Here is a 19842-nt window from a genome sequence, read left to right as displayed (position 1 = left end):
GGTTCAGAGGCTTATGTGCCTCAGTGACCCAGAAAGCTATGCTGGCTGGAGTCAGGGCTTTATGCTTTCACTCTTGGTGGGGTCACCCATGCTAAACAGGTCAAAGGATAAAGGCCAGACTAAGAGTGGTCCACAGGTCCGCCAGGTTCAGGGGTTCAGCTCAGGGCTAACAACCCTGACTGGTAAAACAAAATTGTTACGGAAACAGCAATGAAGAATCCTACATCTGAGTGCGACGGTATTCCTGAATCTCCACCCGGGACTTGCATGACTGACAGTAGTGAAAACCGAGAGGAAGCTACTAACGTGATGAAGGAAGCCCGGAACACCGCCAGAGATGGAGGATCTTCATTGTTGCCCTAAACGCCAGCGGCGTAACGGGCAGTAAGTACGTAAAAATTAATGCAAGGATACCCAGGGAATGGAGAGATGTGGATAATGTGCAGGCAAAAGGGATTAAGTTTATTTTGGCATTGTCCAAATCAGAGTGGAATGAGACACAAAACATCGAACAGTACAGCAATGTTGGGCCGAAAGGCCTCTTCCTCTGTTGTACTGTTCAACATTCTACGTTCTCCCCTCTGACTGACTAGGTTTCCTCTGGCTGTTCCGGCTCCCTCCCACAGTCCAAAGACATACATTAATGGTGATTGTGAATTGTCCCGTGATTACGGTACGGCTAAATGTGAAGATTGCTGGTTGGTGCGGCTCGAAGTGCCAGAAGGGACCTATATCACAATCAATCAGTAAATAAACAAACACTCCTCTAGAGGTGACTGAAACCTACCAACCTGCAGGTCCTGGGCATGTGGGAGTAAACTGGAACACCAAGAAACACGCGCCTTCACAGGGAGAACGTGCGAACTCCATGCAGACAGCGCCGGAGGTCAGGGTTGAATCCGAGCAGCTTTGGGCCCCATATCTAAGAAAGGTTCCACTGACATTGGAGAGGGTTCAACAGAAGTTCACAAGGATGATTCCAGGATTGAAAGGCTCTGCAAATGAGGAGCGTTTGATGGCTCTGGGCCCATACTCACTGGAATTCAGAAGAATGAGGGAGGATCTCATTGAAATCTATCGAAAGGCCTCAATAGAACGGACATGGAGAGGATGTTTCCTTTGGCAAGGGAATTTGACGCAGCCTCAGAATAGAGGGATGTCCATTTAGAACGGAGATGATGAGGAAATCCTTTAGCCAGAGGGCGGCGAATCTGTGGAATTTGTTGCCACAGGTGGCTGTGGAGGCCAAGTCTTTAAGTATATTTAAGGCAGTGGTTAGTCAGAGCAGGAAGGGATACAGGGAGAAGGCAGGAGATTGGAGTTGAGAAAGAAAATGATGAAATGGCAGAGCACACTCCATGGTCCAAATGGCCTAATTCTGCTCCTATGTCTCATGGTCTTAAGAATCCACCAGAATCAAACCTAGATCACTGGAGCAATGTAGCAGCTGCCTCAGCTCTCGTCCCACTCTGCTGTCCTGTCCAGAAAAGCCCCTCCCCTCCAAAGCCAGAAGCAACTGGCCCTCACCGCCAGATTCCGATGGCTGTGACAGCAGACCATCCCCACCAAATGCAACAAATCCCTATGGACTCTCACAGTCTGGAACGTCAGCCCCGAGCACTGAGCCATCGTGGACAGAAGCACGTGTGCAAATCCAATCACCACAGGCCCTTTCATCCCCTCTTTCTTTGTATGAATCGCATGAAAAAGTCAGCGATCTTCGCCGCGTAAGATTTGCACACTGCCTATTTTTAATCTGGAGTTTCGAGCCAGATGCAGCCAGGCAGAAAATAAATGCCTTCACAGAGCCGTGAAGCACTGATCAGGGGCTGAGCTGCGGTTTTCTACAGCCCTTGACAGACTGTCTGCCCATGTGTCAGTGGATGCCCAGCTCAGAAGCAGCACATATCCAAATTCATTTAATTCCCAGCATTCGGTGGATGCAAATGAAAAAAAAAACATAATATTCCCTGTCAATCTGCTGCTCTGGAAGTGCAAAACGTGATTTAAAATCAGAAATTGCTGGGAGTTCTCAGAGATGGTGGCAGGCCTGCGCAGAGGGTGGACCCACTGCCTCACAGCGCCAGAGATGCGGGTTCAACCCCGACTTCCGATGCTGCCTGTGTGGAGTTTTCACGCTTCCACTGACACCGAGTGGGATTCTCCAGGTGCCCCGGGTTCGTCCCACATCCCAATGGTGTGTAGTCGGCTGGGTTAACTGGACGGATAAAAGATCTCAACTCAAGATGCCGACTTTCTATTTCCCCCGAACAGATGCTCCCGGCTTGCTGAGTTCCTCCGACATCTTGTTGTAAATGAGTGTGAAGAATTCCTGTTGCTTGTGAATGTATTCATGTGTTTTAATACATAAGCACATGTGTATTTATATACAGGCGTCTGTGCGTGTCTTCACGCATATATTTATATACAGACGTACGTGTGAGTGTGTGTCTGTACTTATATACAGGTATGTATGTGTATATACTCCTACCCCAAAAGAGGTCCCAATGATCCAGAAATCTGAATCCCTGCCCCCTGCTCCAAACCTTCAGCCACACAGTTATCCTCCACCTTACTCTATTCCTATACTTACTGTCGCGTGGCACAGGCAGTAATCCCAAGATTACTACCTTTGTGGTCCTGCTTCTCAGCTTCTTTCCTAACTCCCTTTAGTCTGCTTTCAGGACCTCCTCCCTTTTCCTGCCCATGTCGTTGCTACCAATACATACCACGGCCTCTGGTTGTTCACCTTCCCACTTCAGGATATCGTGGACGTGATCAGAAATATCTTGGCCACTGGCACCTGGGAGGCAAACAACCATCCGTGTTTCTTTCCTGTGTCCTGTCTGATTCCTTAACTATAGAGTCCCCTATCACTACTGCCATCCTCTTCCTTTCCCTACCCTTCTGAGCCTCAGGGCCAGACTCTGTGCCAGAGGCACGGCTACTGTTGCTTCCCCCATGTAGATCGTTTCCCGCAACAGTACAGGAGTACTTATAGTTAAGGGGTACTCTCTTGTATCTGACTCTTGCCCTTCCCTCCCCTGACTGTTACCCACTTATTTGTCTACCGAGGCCCCGGAGTGACTGCTTGCCTGTAGCTTCTCTCTATCACCTCTTCACTTTCCCTGACCAGACGAAGGACATTGAGCTGGTATACAAGGTCTGTGTACATGTCCGTATTTACATACAGGCATGTGTGTGTAGGCTGGTGCGTGGGTGGGTGGGTGGGTGTGTGTGTGTGTGTATGTGTGTGTGTGTATGTGTCTGTCTCACAGAAAATGGTGTTTTTGCAAATGCAGGCATGTCTGTGTGTACAGACGTATGTGTGTACAAGTATGCATGTTTTTGTGCATTGCTTGCATGTGTGTGTATTTGAAAAGCTGGATTTAGTTTGTACAGTCTGTCAACAACTGTTACCCCACCACAAGCGACTGGTACCCTGGAGAGGGGCTGTAGGTCGCTGAGGAACTGGACTACCTTGCGCAAACAGATGGACCCACCATTGGCAGGCGCCTATCAACATCACAGCGAGAGAGATCACATTAGGAAAGTCAGAAGTTATTACCTTCTCTTTAATGCCTGTCATTTGTCATCCTAACCCAAGCAAGGAACTCTCTTCTTTTGTCAATTAAGCACTAATTGATGAGCTGTTAAATTTTACTGGGCAGGTTAGTGTAAAGGACTGGATACTGTGAAGTTCTGCTATCAGAGGCCGGCGTGCCTCCTGGTGAAATATTGCCAGCCCCATTCCATCAGGTTGTAGGTGGTGTTGCAGAATCCGTCTCACCCTCAGAGCCACAGGGGAGAAGACAATGCAGCTGATCAATCTGGTGACTGATTAACAACACACACCTACATTTGCCTAACGCCCGGGATCTCAAGGCACTTCACACATTACATTCAGACAGCAATGAAACAGGCCATTCAGCCCATTAAGTCTGTGCTGACCATCAACCACCAATTCACGTTAATCTCAATTTATTCTCATCAACTCCAACCACTCACATGCGAGGGACAATTTTCAATCACCAATTAAAGTTGCCAGGAGGAAACCAGACCTTATCGTATTTATACAAAACCATATATCTGTTTTTATTTCAAACATGTACGTTGTTAATATATTCAGGAAATACAATGTACGCAGTTTTCTCTAAATTGATTGTGTTCTCAATGTAGAATGGGGGTGAGGGGAATAATAAATCAGAAATGATGGAATGTGAGAGCAGACTTGATGGGCTGAATGGCCTAATTCTGCTCCTATCTCTTATGGTCATATGGAAGAAGTGGGGAGTTTGTGCAAATTTTACACACACACACACACACACACACACACACACACACACAGCACCGGTGGTCGGGATCAATTTAGGGTCTCTGGAGTCACGAGGCAGTGGCTCTACCAGCTGTAGGCCATTGAGTGACCCTGGTTGAGGCAGCATCTGTTTAGAGTGGTTCTTCCCAACTAGACATTAAACCTTGCAGTTGTTAATGTGCTCGGTCACATTTATTGTTCACTGGTTGTCACTGTGGATTCAAAGATCAGACACAAGACTGCACCACAATGATGGGGCAACTGTGCCAGGTCTGTCCGGACTCTTGTAACGCAGGAAACAGTTTGTTCACAAGATATCCCAGGAGTAATAGTGAGGTAAGGAGCAGATGCTTTTTGTAGTGTAGTGATGGGGTGGAGATACATCTCTACCAACAGAGATGTAAGGAGATCCTTCCCTCCGCTATCCTGCAGGTCACCCTTGGACAAGGTGTAGCACCTGCTTAGCCCCCCGATCAGGGCAATGTGAAGCCACCGGTCCTGTACAGACAACACACATCAAAGTTGCTGGTGAACACAGCAGACCAGGCAGCATCTGTAGGAAGAGGTGCAGTCGACGTTTCAGGCCGAGACCCTTCGTCAGGACTAACTGAAGGAAGATTGAGTAAGGGATTTGAAAGTTGAAGGCGGAGGGGGAGATCCAAAATGATAGGAGAAGACAGGAGGGGGAGGGATGGAGGCAAGAGCTGGACAGGTGATAGGCAAAAGGGATATGAGAGAATCATGGGACAGGAGGACCGGGAAGAAAGACGGGGGGGGGGACCCAGAGGATGGGCAAGAGGTATATTCAGAGGGACAGAGGGAGAAAAAGAAGAGTGAGAGAAAGAATGTGTGCATAAAAATAAGTAACAGATGGGGTACGAGGGGGAGGTGGGGCCTAGCGGAAGTTAGAGAAGTCGATGTTCATGCCATCAGGTTGGAGGCTACCCAGACGGAATATAAGGTGTTGTTCCTCCAACCTGAGTGTGGCTTCATCTTTACAGTAGAGGAGGCCGTGGATAGACACTGCCTAGAAGAAGGCAATGTCAAGCTACTTCTGTAGAAAAGTTTTCAAGACAATCATGGTCAAAGACCATGATCGCCTACGTCATACAACATGGCACATAACGAATGAATGAACCAGTGGTGTTCAACAATAAAAGTCATGTACAGATCATGTTATCAAGCAACGCTTTACAGCACCCGTGACTGCATAGGTTTCCTCCAGGTTCTCTGGTTTCCTCCCACATACCAAACACTTACAGGTTAGAGTTAGTGAGGTATAAACATGCTGTGATGGTGCCAGAAGCGTGGTGGCCCTTGTGGGCTTGCCAGAACAACCCTCGTTGACATGATTTGACACATTTTACTGGATGTTTTGATGCACATCTGACAAATAGATTGAATCTATAATCAAATCACTCCTAGCCTTGTCCACAAAATGCGCAAAAATGCATAGCAAGGCACTCAATTCTGCCAACCTGACATGGCAACTGCTCTGCCCGTGATTGCAAGGAACTGCCGAGGGAGTTGTGGACACAGCTCAGCACATCGCAGAATCCACCCTCCCATTGATGGACTCTGCCTATACTTCTTACTTCCTCAGTAAAGCAGCCAGCATAATCAAAGACACCATCCGCTCCATTGGGCAGAAGATAACAAAAAATCTGAAAGCAAGGTCCCACCAGGCTCAAGGGCAGCTTCTATCCTATTGTTATCAGATAGATAAGATGGGCTCTTGACCTCAAGATCTACCTCATTATGATCTTGTACCTCACTGTCTACTTGCACTGGAATTTCTTTGTAATTGTTACACTTTATCCTGTATTCTGTATGGTTTTACCTTGTACTACCTCAATGTAAACAGATGAGCTTTGTTTGTCACAATTAGCTTGAAACATTGAAACATACTGCGAAATGCATCGTTTCTGTCAATGGCCAACGCTTTCCAAGGATGCACGGGGGGGTGGGGAGGAGCAGCCCGTAAGTGACGCCACACTTCCAGCGCCAACATAGTATCCCCATAACTTACTAACTATGATGGAGGGCACTCACTAAACATATTCTGTACACATGCCTAGAGAACGCAATGGCGAACCACTTCTGTAGAAAAATTTACGCAAACAAACGGTGCCTTGTCATTTTGCTGTCGTACTGAGTGTAGGCACTTTAAAATCTTCCCTCGTACATTTGCAGAATGGTTGGCTTTACGGTGCCTTTCCTGCCATACACAGTGGAATATTCCATCTCTTTAGTAATGGGATGTTTAAATGTGTATATATTGTTTGCATACTGTATTTAAGGTAGATACTTCCATTTATTTTGTAATATGATTGTAACTACATGGTGGGGTGCATCAAATTCTGATTTATATGTATTCAGAAGTTAACTTTGTGGGTAATTAAAGATGGTATGCCCTAGTGCCCAAAAAAATGGGACTGATTGTTCTTGGTGGAAGAGAGAGATCGAGCTGCCAGGAGTTCAAACTGGACAAATAGTATGTAGCTATCATTGTGTTTTCTAGTAAATACATTTTTGTAAATATTGACAGTTTTCTTTTCACTCTTATTGCAAATTTTTTTAGGTTTAATCTTTGGCGCATCCAATAAACACCCGTGCATGAAAGTGCTAAGCGACTGCAGCCATTTTCTTTCCTCAGCCAGAACCCACGTATCGTAACACTAACCCTAACCCGTACGTCTTTGGAATGCGGGAGGAAAACAGAGCACCCGGGGGTCACCCGCGCGGTCATGGGGATAACGTATTAACTCAAGGACAGCGGCAGCAGTACTGCGTGATGGATTGATCTGTATGAACAGTAGGCAAGACAAGCTTTTCGCTGTACCTCAGTACGTGTGACAATAATAAACCAATTCCAATTCCAACCCACGATAAAAGACAAGTTTTATTATTCATTTACCCACTTGAACCAAGAGGTTTGCTGGATAGTTGGAAATCAATAATATTTATAGGTCTGTAGTCATTTATAGGTCAGAAAAGTTATGGGCAGATTACCTCCCTTAAAGAACATTGGGAAGCATCAGGACTTTGACAACCATCCACGGGTCACCTCTATTTTTTTTCCACAAGGGTTCTAGATTATTCCATTGATTGAATTTAAAACATAGAACATTAAACAGAACAGCACAGGAACACAGCTCACAGTGTTGTGCCAAACCAGCTAAAAAGTATATTGAAAATAAAATCCCTCTTACCTACACAACGTCCATACCCCTCCATCTTCCTCATATTCATGTGCCTATCTAAACATCTCTTTAAGAGCCTCTAATACCATACCAGGTACGACTCTCTGAGTGAAAAACTTACCCCTCACATCCTCTTTGAACTTAACCTCTCTCACCTTCAATGGATTTAAAGCCCTCGTGTCCCTTGGGATTTGAATTCACATTGTTGCCGAGGTTTTTAAATACTGCCTCGATACCTAAGCAAAGTGCTGGTTGCCCCGTCTGTAACTCAAAGACACAAGTTCTGACCCACTAAAGCTGCTGTTGAGAATTTAAGCTTAGTTCTTCAAATGCAAAGTAAATCAATGAAATATTTTATAAGCGCATAAAGAGCAAGAAGAAATTAAAGAGAGATTAGGACCTGTCACTGAACAAAATGGGAACATATTGTATGGCTATGGAGAACATGGGAAGTTTCATAATGAATATTCTGTGACTGTCCTCATGAAAAATAGATGAGGTCATTGCTTTACAGTGAAAAAGTGTAAAATATTCAGTGAGACAGACACAGCAGACAAGGAAGTACGAGTGGCTTAGCATAGAGTCATACATCATGGAAACAGGTCCTTTGCCCCAGCTCGTGCCCATGCTGACCAAGGAACCACCTAAGCTTGTCTTATTTGTCTGCGTTTGATCCCTTGCAACCACGGGTCTACAGACTCCTTGCTTAATGGTATCGGTCCATGGCACAAAAAAGACTGCGAAGGCCCGCACTAAACTTCCCTATCTATGTTCCTGTCCAAATGTGTTTTAAATATTGTTATTGTATTTGCTTCAACCACTTTCTCTGGCAAACCTGTTTTATGTATGCACTAGCCTCTGCATGAAGAAGTTGCCCCTCGGGTCCCCTTTAAACCTTTTCCCCTCTCAGTTTAAATGATCTATTTTTTTCTATGGCCCCAAATTCACTGAAATAACTCAGTGATCTGTTCAATTCCACAGAAACCACCACCACCACCAAGGGAAGTCGAGCAGTTTCTTTCCCTGCCGTTGACAGATTTCTAAATAGCCCATGAACCCACGAACACTACCTCAGTTTCCTTATCTTTGCACTATTTATTTTTGTAATTTATAGTAATCTTACGCCTTTGCACTGTACTGCTGCCACAAAACAACAAATCCTGCCGCTGCCTGCAAGGAGTTTGTACGCTCTCCCCGTGACTGTGTGGGTTTCCTCCGGGTGCTCCGGTTTCCTCCCACAGTCCAAAGACGTGCAGGTTGGCAGGTCAGCTGGTCCACCCAGCACCCAGCACACGAGACACTATGAAGACCTGCTATCCAGAGTAATGGGGAGGAAACTGAGATGGTATGACCGCATAACAAGATCAAATGGACTCTCAAAAACAGTTCTTCAGGGAACAGTGCAGGGGAAAAGAAAACGGGGCAGACAGAGGAAGGAATGGACAGACAACATTGTAGAGTGGACCGGAGAGAGTTTTACAGCAACCCAGGCACTCGCCCATAACCATGAGAAATGGAGGCCACTGGCACAACGCTCATCTGTACAGCACCCCTCCGACCCAAGCAGGTTGCAGGATCCACAACCATGAACTGTCCCACAACTAGGCTGGGGATAAACCGGGCTATTCCTGGTAAGTACAGTTTGAACGGGAAGAACGTACAAACTCCTCGCAGATAGCAGCGGGAATTGAACCAGGGTCACTCTCGTCCTTTACGCTAATGTGCGACCCCAATCATTGCAAACTTCTTTTGTAGGCAAGCAAAGTTTAATTAACACTGAGGTCAGAGGGGCAATGGGCGACAAAATTTCTGAATGGCACCTCACAACCCGATGGCATGAACACTGAATTCACCAACTTCAGGAAACTTTCTCCCTCCTCTGCCCCTTTCTCTTCTGCCCTGATCTACCCGTGTCCTTTCGCTCGCACCGTTCTTTGCAAAGCCACCCCTCTCATCGCCCTGCTTCGCTCCCCCCCCCCACCCACTCCTCTGCCCGTGGCCCACACACTCCTGAACAATAAGGAACTCTTGATCTCCCAGTCTACCTCATTGTGACTTTTGCACTTTATCGATAGTCTGCCTGCTCTGCACTTTTTCTGTAACTATAACACTCTATTCTGCATTCTGTTTTCCCTCAATGTCCTTATGTTTGGCATGATAGAACGTGGAACAGTACAGCACAGGAACAGGCCATTCAGCCCAAAATGTTGTGCTGAACCAGATAAAAAGGAACTCAAAAACACCCAAGCACTAATCTCTCCTACCTACGCAACATCCATAACCCTCCATCTTCCTCACATCCATGTGCCTCTAATGTATTTGCCTCTACCACCATACCAGGCAGTGCATTCTAAGCGTCTACCACTCCCTGAGTAAAAAAAAACTTATCCCTCACATCCCTTTTGAACCTACCCCCTGTCACCTTCAATGCATGCCCTCTGGTATTAGACATTTCAACCCCGGGAAACAGGCACTCTCTGCCCACTCTATCTGTGCCTCTCATAATCTTGTAAACCTCCATCAGATCTCACCTCAGCCGCCACCGCTCCAGAGAAAAAAACCCAAGTTTATCCAGCCTCTTGTGACGGCACCTGCCCTCTAAACCAGGCAGTATCCTGGTAAACCTCTTCTGCACACTCTCCAAAGCCTAACATCCTTCCTGTACCGGGGTGATCAGACTGCCTGCAATGCTCCAGCCTGGATAGTATAATTAGCAAACGTTTCTCACTGTATTCCAGTACATGTGACAGTAATAAATCAGTCCGAATTACCTATTCCAGATGGTGCTCGACCCAGGGGGGGAACCTGCAAGTGGAGGTGTTCCCATGGGCCTGCTGAACTGGAGCAGGGCTGGGAGGTCCTGAAGACCAGGCTAAACCCGAGGGGAACAGAGAGAGATGAAGTGTGTTGCTTGTCACTTCACCGTACGCTGAGCGGAAACAGGAATATTTCCTGCTTCCGATGGGATAATCCCAAAAATTGCCGTAAGCAAATTAGGTTGTAGATCCAGATCCAAAACTTTTGATAGTATTTTAAAACATCTCTCCAAAAGTTATCTAGCTTTATACAAGACCAGTACACGTGAGTTAAAGTGACCATTACTTCACCATAATGCAGGGGTTTCCAACCTCTTACGCCACGGACCCTCACCATTAACCCAGGAGTCCATGGACCCCAGGTTGGGAAACCCCTGACCTAATGGAACCACACCCAAGTCTTCCACCAATCACGTCCACAGCCCCAAACCCAGAAAGTTAGTCTGTTACCTCCAGCATTACGTGTTTGTCCGGCACATCAGGCTAACACTTTCACTCCCTCCCTGCCCCAAGGCAGACAGAAAAAAAACACTTTACGCTGGGTTGAACACATCTAATGGAAGATCTAAGCCCGAAATGTTGACTCCAATCACAAACAAGAGAAGATCTGCAGATGCTGGAAATCCCAGCAACACACACAAGATGCTGGAGGAACTCAGCAGGCCAGGCAGCATCTATGGAAAAGAGTAGTCGACATTTCGGGCCGAAGCCCTTCAGCGGGATGGGTTAAGCCCAAAACATCGACTGTACTCTTTTCTTAGATGCTGCCTGGCCTGCTAAGTTCCTCCAGCATTTTGTGCTCGAAGATAAGGCTTCTGGGGGTGCCGGGGTGGAAGTGGAGAGGACAGAAGTGTTTAAGGAGCTGTTAGATACACATGTGAATATGTGTATAGGGATAGGGACCGTGTCCAGGCAGAAGAGATTGGGTTCGATTTGCAGTTGTGTTCAGTGCAGTGTAGGCCAATGGGCCAGTTCCTGGGTGTACTGTTCTATCCTCATTATCAAAAAGTTCTCCCCCCCCCCAGTGCAGCCCTATTCAATAATTTATTCCAGAAAGCTGGAGCATCTGGACTGGTGCACAAAATTATGGGGCACATATATAGGGTTAATGCCTGCAGCCTTCTTCCACTGACATTGGCTGGGACTACAACTAGAGGTCATGGGTTAAGGGTGAAGGGTGAAAAGTTTAAGGGGAACATGAAGGGAAGCTCCTTCACTCAGAGGGTGGTGAGAGTGTGGAACGAGCTGCCAGTGAAAATGGTGGATGAGGGTTCGATTGCACCATTTAAGAGAAGTTTGGATAAGTACATGGATGGGAGGGGTAGGGAGGGCAGTGATTTGGGTGCAGGTCGATGGAACTGGGCAGGGCAACATTTTGGTATGGACTAGGCTGACCGAGAGGCCTGTTCCTGTGCTCTTTAACAGATTATCCAGTTATTAAAAGGTGCAGCTTGCGGAATCCCTCAAAATGCACAATAGCTGTTGTGTTCCCAGTCTAGTTGAAGTATTACATCAGGTGTAGGACCCAGCGTGGCTTCCTGAGGGGGTGAAAGGCGCTACAGAAGTGCAGGCGTGCTAACCTTTCGTGCTCTTGACCCCAAGACAAAACACACACACCACATCAAGGAGCGCGGGGGGGGGGGGGGGCTAATGGCGGCCTAGCTCTCCACTGACCCCTCCCAACCATCCCGACGAAGCTCGCAACCGGTACCGTCCACACTCACCAGGACTTTATGCTCGCCGGTCAGGTTGGGAGGTTCGCACAGGAGCTGCGTCTCCGAGACGGTCAGCACGCACGGGTTGTCGCCAATCAGCACCGTGTAGTTCAGCTTGACGTTGCCTGGAGCATTGGGGATCAGATTGCGCCCCTAGGAGGAAGGCAGACCAGAGAGTCTAGTTGGGTGTCCAGAGGATAAATGTTTGGCAGGTACCCTGCCCGAGGTAAGCGTCAGTTCCTTGATGCCTCACAGAGAGGAGAAGCGATAAACCATAGCTTTGTTCAAAGTCCCACTGTACCTCAGCACAAAGGGAGACTGTTGGTGACAGTCAGAGACCAAATGTCGAAAGCCGATTGTTGGTGAACACCAACTGCTGGTGAAGTCCGACAGTTGGTGAAGGTCAAACACTGACAGTTGGTGAAGGTCAAAAGCCGACAGTTGGTGTTAGGACTTGATCAAAGTTCCCATCTTCCTCCTCCATAGATAAAGAGAAAACGGCCTTCACCAAGTCACTCTCTGACCCTCTACAACAATTGGACTTTACCAACAGTCAGATTCTGATCTTTAACAGCAGCCTACCTCTGGAAATACCTGGCCCTTGGCAACAACAGCCAGCCTCCGGCCTTCAGCATCAGTCTGCCAGCAATCCCTTGGTAACAGCTATCTGCCGTTCTTCGATAAATGTCAGCCGCTGGCCTTCAGCAACAACTGACAAGCTGAAACAGTCGGTCGGCAACCTTCTGCAACAGCCAGCCCTTCTGCCAGTCAGTCATAAACACAAGAGATTTGTCAGACGTTGGAAGTCTTGAGCAACGCTTACAAAATGCTAGAAGAACTCAGCAGATCAAGCAGCGTCTACAGAGGGGAAATAAACATTCCATGTTTCAGACTGAGACCCTTCCTCAGGACTCTTCCATTTGTGATTTGCTGCTCACTTCGAGGTCTATCTACCCTGAAGAAGTTTAAACCTTGCAGTCCTGGTGAAAGGTCTCGGCCCGAAATGTCAACTGTTATTGCCTTTGGCCTGACTTGCTGAGTTCCTCTGGCCCTTTGTGTGGGTGTTGCCATCTAGTCAGGTGACAGCTGATCGGAACCTAGCCTTCACTCCACCTTCCCGTCTGAATCCCCCCACCCGCATGTCCAAACCCACCGACTCTGCAAACAATGACCACCCACTTAGTAACGCCCCTTACATGGACCGATCCCCACCTCTCCTCACCTTCAGTATCACTGGGGAGCTAGGTTTCAGCTCCAAAGACCCTGAAGGACTTAGCATCTCGAAGGAGGGGTCAGGGTAGTAGGTGAAGCCCGTCCCATTGATGATGAGCACAGACTGGACGTTGTCCATGACAAAGCCGACCTCGTCCGGTTGAACTGGGCTGTCCAACAAATTGTGGCCGCTGTGCGCGATGGATGGGGCTTTGCAAACCATGGCCGTATCGTTCAACACCCGGCACTCCTGTAAAGGTACAACATCCTTGTCAACACGGCAACTAGATGAGACGCTTCAACATCAAGGGCAGGCCTGCAAGAGGCAGCAACTGGTACCGTTCCCCATGGTGGAAATGTCTCACACCAGAGGCCATGCACTTAATGTGAGAGGGGATGAGTCTGAAGAGATAAACTTTTCTTATGGAAATAACTCAGAAAATGGGTAGCTCGGCTGGCTGATGGTTTGGTTGGGTTGGGTTGAGTTGTTCTCCAATCTTGACAATCCATCAGCAAGCATTTCATCACTATACAAGGAGACATCATCATGATACCTCCTCGTATGGCGGCAAAACGTTTGCAAATGGACTGCCAAGATTGGAGATGCTCCTTATAGTGGGAGAGTCTAGGGCCAGAGGGCACAGCCTCAGTATAGGATAGCGATCAGAGGAATATCTTTAGCCAGAGGGAGGTGAATCTCTGGGATTCTGTGCCACAGACAGCTGAGCAGGCCAAGTCATTAGGTATGTTTAAAGTCGAGTTTAAAGCTGGAATTGATAGGTTCTTGATTAGGAAGGATGTCAAAGGTTACGGCGAGAAGGCAGGAGAATGGGGTTGAGAGAGAGAGATGATAAATCAGGCATGATCAAATGGCAGAGCAGACATAATGGACCAAATGGACTAATTCTGCTCCTATGTCTTATGGAGATGTGCAAGGCAATTTTTATTTTTACACTGAGAGTGGTGGGTGCCTGAATGTGCTGCCAGGGTTGGCAGTAGAGACAAATACGACAGAAGTGTTTGAGGTTCTTAGATTGGCACATGAATACACAGACACAGGGGGATATGGGCACTGAGTAGCCATACAGGAATGGGCGTCATTAGCTGAATTAGTTCAGAACAACAGAGTGGGCCAAAGAGCTTTTTCTGTGCTATAATGTTCGACGTTCGATATCCTACACTCAGTGGCCACTAAATTAGGTAAACCTGTTCATTAATGCAAATATCTAATCAACCAATCATGTGGCAGCAACTCAATGCATAAAAAAGCATGCAGACATGATCAAGAGGTTCAGTTGTTATTCAGACTAAACATCAGAATGAGGAAGACACGTGATCGAAGTGACCTTGACCGTTGAATAACTGTTGGTGCCAGATGGGGTGGTTTGAGTAGCTCAGAAACTGCTGATCTCCTGGGATTTTCATGAGCCGAACAGGGATTGGACAGTGTATTCCCAACCACAAAGCGATCGGACAGAATAGATAGAGAGATGTTGTCCCAACTGGTTGAGGAGTTCGGGACATGATTCAGAAAAGGACACGAGGTGATGTGAGGGGAAACCTATAGACAGAGAATGGTTGGGCTGTGAATGCATTGCCTCGGGATTAGTGGGGACAGGTTCAATTGGAGCTGGTGAAATTGGGAAATTAAAATAGACAGATTGGTTTATTATTGTCACATGTACTGAGATATGGTGAAGAACCTGCCCTGCATACAGTCCATACAGATAATTTCATCACATCAGTACATTGAGGTAGAACAAGGTAAAACAATAACAGAATAGAGAGTAACAGCTACTGAGAAAGCGGAGTGCAGGTGAACAATAAGCGGACGAAAGGAAAGAAGTTGTAGAGAAGATCAGGAAAGGAACTAATTGGATTGGCTTTACATTGGGGCAGTACAGATCTGATGGGAAGAATGGCCTTCTTCCTTGCTGTAACCTTTCTTTGTTGCTGGAAGATGTCTCCGATTAGACCCTAGTATTACATTCTGGCAAGAAAGGAACCTCACTCACCCGTGTTCCTTGGGTTCTAAGTTTGTTGTTTAACCCTCTGTTAAGACGCACCAGCTGGGTGGTACAAGCATTAAGTTTAGGCACTCACATTTGTCGACTGATCTTTGCCGTATTTCGCTCGAATCCTGGGCTCTTGAATTGTGGCGAGGTTGGTACCTGTCACGGTGAGAGGCGTTCCACCACTTGTTGTAGAGAGAGTGAGAGTGAATGAGAGAGAGTGAGAAAGGGTGAGAGAGAGAGAGAGAGGGGGGGGAGAGAGGGGGGAAAGGGGTAAGTGAGACATAGGGTGAGGGATGGAGATAATGATAGAGAGAGGGGTAGGAATAGTGAGAAAGATAGAGAGAGATGGAGATGGGAAGGGAGAGAGACATCAGAAATTCAGAGAGATTGAGAGAGAGAAAATGAAAAGGGATAGGGGAGGGAAAGAAAATTAATCAGTCAATCATGATCCAGTCAACGTAAACCAAAAGTTCCCCAATCCCCGTCACACTCCGGCCATCTCATCTAGAAGGATAGCCACTTCTATCCTTCACAGGAGACCTGCTGGGCCACTCCAGAGATCAACAATCCCAATATAGAACAAAGACACCACCGCACTGTTAGACATAAAATTCCTCGGGCAATGTTAACGATCGCATTGTGTTGCCTTTGCAGAATTGAGAGCTCCGGGAGGTCAAAGTTTCTCAGTGAAGAGAAGGGGGTGAAGAATGAGGGAAGACAAAAAGCGGGGGGGGGGGGGGGGGGAGGAAGGAATGGCCTGCACATCACCTCCCTCTGGTTCCCCTCTTCCTGCACTTTCTTCCATGGCCCACTATCTTCCTATTGGATACATCTTTCTTCAGTTCTTCCACCTCAACTTCTCACATTATCGCCTCCCCCACCCACTCACCAAGCCCCTAACCTGGTCTCACTTCTCACCTTCCAGCTTGTCCCACTTCTCCTCTCTCCACCTTCTTATTCTGGCTTCTTTCCCCTTCCCTTCCAGTCCCGACGAAGGGTCACAGCCTAAAACGTCCTGTCCGTTCCCCCGCCATGGATGCAGCCTGACTTGCTGAGTTCCTCCAGCTTTGTGTGTGTGTGTGTGTGTGTGTGTGTTATTTTAGATTTCCAGCATCTGCAGAATCTCGAGTCTCAAAAAACTACTTGCTGGAAGAACTCAGTGGGGCAGGCGGCACCTTTGGATGGGAATGGACACCCAATGTTCTGGGTTGAGATCTTGCACCTGAACACTTCAGGGAACACAAAAGGCATTCCTTCATCACTGTGGATCTAAATAGAACATAGTACAGTAAAGGCCCTTTAGCCCATGATGTTCTGCCAGTATGTTAACATACTTTAAGATCAATATAACAATTCCCTCCTATATACTCCTCCATTTTTCTATCATCCCTGTGCCTAATAGAACATAGAACAATCCTGGGACCCTCTACTCAACATTACCATGGAGCATCTTCACCGGAGGGGCTTCAGTGGTTCAAGCAGAGGACACCATTGTCTTCCAAAACATGGTTGGGGATGGTCATACAGCACGAAAACAAGCCATTCGACCTAACTAGTCCGTGCCAACCAAGATGTCCATCCAAACTAGTCCTGCTTTCCAACTTTTAGCCTGTATCCCTTCCTTGTCAAACTCAAGGGAGATGTAAACACAAGAAAATCTGTAGATGCTGGAAATTCAAGCAACACACACAAAATGCTGGTGGAACGCAGCAGGCCAGGCAGCATCTATAGGAAGAAGTACAGTCGACGTTTCGGGTCTTTGTTAGGGTTTTGTTATCCAAAAAATGTATAACATTTCCGCATTCACTCTTCCCTCTAGGAGAAAAATGTGCTGAAAATTGCTGGATTTATTAATAATTTTTATATTAGGAGGTTAAATAGGTTAGGACTTTATTTCCTGGAGCATAGGAGAATGAGAAAAGCACTACCTGGTTCACTCCACCTCTCCTCTTATGACATGATCTTTAATCCAGGCAGCATCCTGGTAAACCTCTGCTCCCTCTCTAAAGCTTAAAAGGACGTCCTCTGGTGTTGGCCATTGCCACCCTGGGGAAAAGGCTCTGGTTGTCGACTCTCACTGCATATTACAAAGATATACGCACAGTATTTATTACAGGGATGTCACCAGGACTTAAGGACCTGCGTTACAGGGAGAGGCTGAACAGGTCTGGACTTTATTCCCTGGGGCACAGGAGAATGAGGGGAGATTTGAGAGAGATGTACAAAATTATGACAGGTATAGATAGGGTAAATGCAAGCAGGTTTTTGCCACTGAGGTGGGAGGGACTAGAACTAGAGGTCAGGGGTTAAGGGTGGAAGGTAAGGGGAACCTGAGGTGGAACTTCGTCACTCAGAAGGTGGTGTGAGTGTGGAAGGAGTTGCCGACAGAAGTGGTGGATGTGAGTTTGAATGCAACACTTAAGAAACGTTTGGTTAAGGACATGGATGGGAGGGGTTCGCACAGCTATGGTCCTGGTGCAGGTCAATGGGACTCCACAGGATAACAGTTCGTCTCACACTAGCTGTAGTGTTCTATGACTCTCAGTTCTGAAGTGGGTTTGGTGGGATATTTGCGCAGAACTTCAGAGAGAGATATCACACATACAATGGGCAGAATAGACTTCGATGCTGTAGAATTCTGTGGTAGGAAAGAGCAAGTCAAAAATGCAAACTTTTTGAAAAACTGCAATCTTTTAAAAAAAAAGCAGAGAACGTGTACTCAGCTGAAAGTAAACTTAAAAAATTTTAAAATGATGTACCATACTTGTCTGTGAAATGCAGTGAAAAGACATTTCCATTTACGCAGTTTTTCTGATGAGGGATTGTCAGAGAACGCCATTAGTTCATGAATAATTCTCTGATAGTGGCCCCTGCCATAGTGACAGTGTCTAAGAGCTCAATTTGTGCCAGGTCAGTCGGCTGGCAAGCATCCACTATGCCACTCAAGCCGCCATTCACATACAGCACAGAACAGTGTGGTACAGCAACAGGCCCTTCAGCCCACAACGTCTGTGCTAGCCGTAACCCCAAATTAAACAGTTCCCATGCGATCCATTTGCTACGTGTCTAATTGCCTCTTAAAATGTCCTGTCATATCTGCTCCCGTCACCCACCTCTGGAAGCTGTTGGAAAACCCTTGCTGCTCCCAAAAAACTAATTTATAGAACGTTCAAAAAGTTTAAATCCATCCTCATCTCCATCTGTCTATGCCCCTAATCATCTTGACTCTGTCTGGATGGCATGAGAAACAGAAGTTGCTCATAAACACGAGGAAGTCTGCATGAGTCTGGAAATCCAGAGCAAATGGAGGAACTCAGCAGGTCAGGCAGCATCTATGGAAATGAATAAACAGATGACGATCCAGGTCGAGACTCTTCTTCAGGACTGAGACAGAAGGGAGAAGATGCCAGAATAAAAAGATAAAGTGAGGGGAAAGAGGCTAGCTGGAAGGAGATCGGTGAAAACAGGAAGGTAGGAAAGGTAAAGGGCTGGAGAGGAAGGAATCTGACAGGAGAGGGGAGTGGACCACAGGAGAAAGGGAAAGGGGAGGGGACTGAGGGAGGTGATAGGCAGCTGAGAAGAGGTAAAAGGCCAGAGTGGGGAATAGAGAAGGGGAGATGAAAAAGGGAATAAAGTACCAGAATGAGAAATCAATATTCACACCATTAGGTTAGAAGCTACAAAGACGGAATATAAGGTGTTGCTGTTCCACCTTGAGGGTGGCCTCATCATTGCACAAGAAGAGGCCATGGACCAACATGTTGGATATGGAATGGGAATCAGAATCCCCTATCACCCATTCACCTCAATTCCCAGAAACTCCTCCCAGATCTGACCACTCACCCTCACACCAGAGGCAATATACAGTGGGCAATTATCCCACCAACCTGGACAGCTTGGGAATGTGGGAAGCAACCGGAGCATCTGGGGGAAATCTATATAGTGGGAGAACACGGAAACACTGCATAAACAGCATCGGAGATCAGGATCACAGCTGTGTCTCAGGAGCTGGGAGGCAATGCCTCGACGAGTTCCATTCACAGATAATATTCCCAAAAAGTCCAAGGGTTATCCTTATGCAAAGGGTTGCTATTATACTGCAGAACACTCGGAGGCACATGGTAAAATAGGCCAAAGTCAGCATGGCTTCCTTAAGGGGAAATCTTGCCTGATAAATCTGTTGGAATTCTTGGAGAGTCAGTGGCTGCTGTTTACTTGGATTTTCAGAAGGCCTTAGACAAGGTGCCACATGTGAGGCCGCTTAACAGGAGCCTGGGGAATTACAGGAAAGATACTCGCATGGATAGAGCATTAGCTGACTGGCAGGCGGCAAAGAGAGGGAATAAAGGGGGTCTTTTCTGGGTGACTAGTGTTGTTCCACAGGGGTTAGCATTGTGACTGCTTTTCACGTTATATGTCAATCATTTGGATGACAGAATTGATGGGGTTTTTTTTGGCCAGAATTGTGGATGATTTGGAGATAGGTGGAGGGGTGGGTAGTGTTGAGGAAGCAGGGAGTCTGCTGAAGGACTTGGACAGATTGGGAGAATGGACAAAGAAGTGGCA

The 19842-nt window shown here is 47.0% G+C and overlaps 1 protein-coding gene across 6 annotated transcripts in view; it reads right to left on the bottom strand.

The window, feature by feature from the left end:
• Positions 1–19842, bottom strand: part of LOC140210964 (plexin-A1-like) — a 464700-nt gene that overhangs the window by 69229 nt on the left and 375629 nt on the right. For all 6 annotated transcript variants that reach the window (XM_072280256.1, XM_072280258.1, XM_072280257.1 and 3 more), the window contains 3 exons: positions 15365–15458; positions 13272–13511; positions 12059–12202 (listed from right to left, as the gene is read on the bottom strand). In XM_072280256.1, coding sequence (XP_072136357.1) covers positions 12059–12202; positions 13272–13511; positions 15365–15458 — 478 coding nt within the window. The remainder of the gene's footprint in view (positions 1–12058; positions 12203–13271; positions 13512–15364; positions 15459–19842) is intronic.

The sequence above is a fragment of the Mobula birostris genome, chromosome 16 (assembly GCF_030028105.1).
Source record: "Mobula birostris isolate sMobBir1 chromosome 16, sMobBir1.hap1, whole genome shotgun sequence".
In the NCBI taxonomy this organism is placed as follows: Eukaryota; Metazoa; Chordata; class Chondrichthyes; order Myliobatiformes; family Myliobatidae; genus Mobula; species Mobula birostris.
Note: the sequence above shows the minus strand (reverse complement) of the source record. Positions and strands in the feature narration are given on the sequence as shown.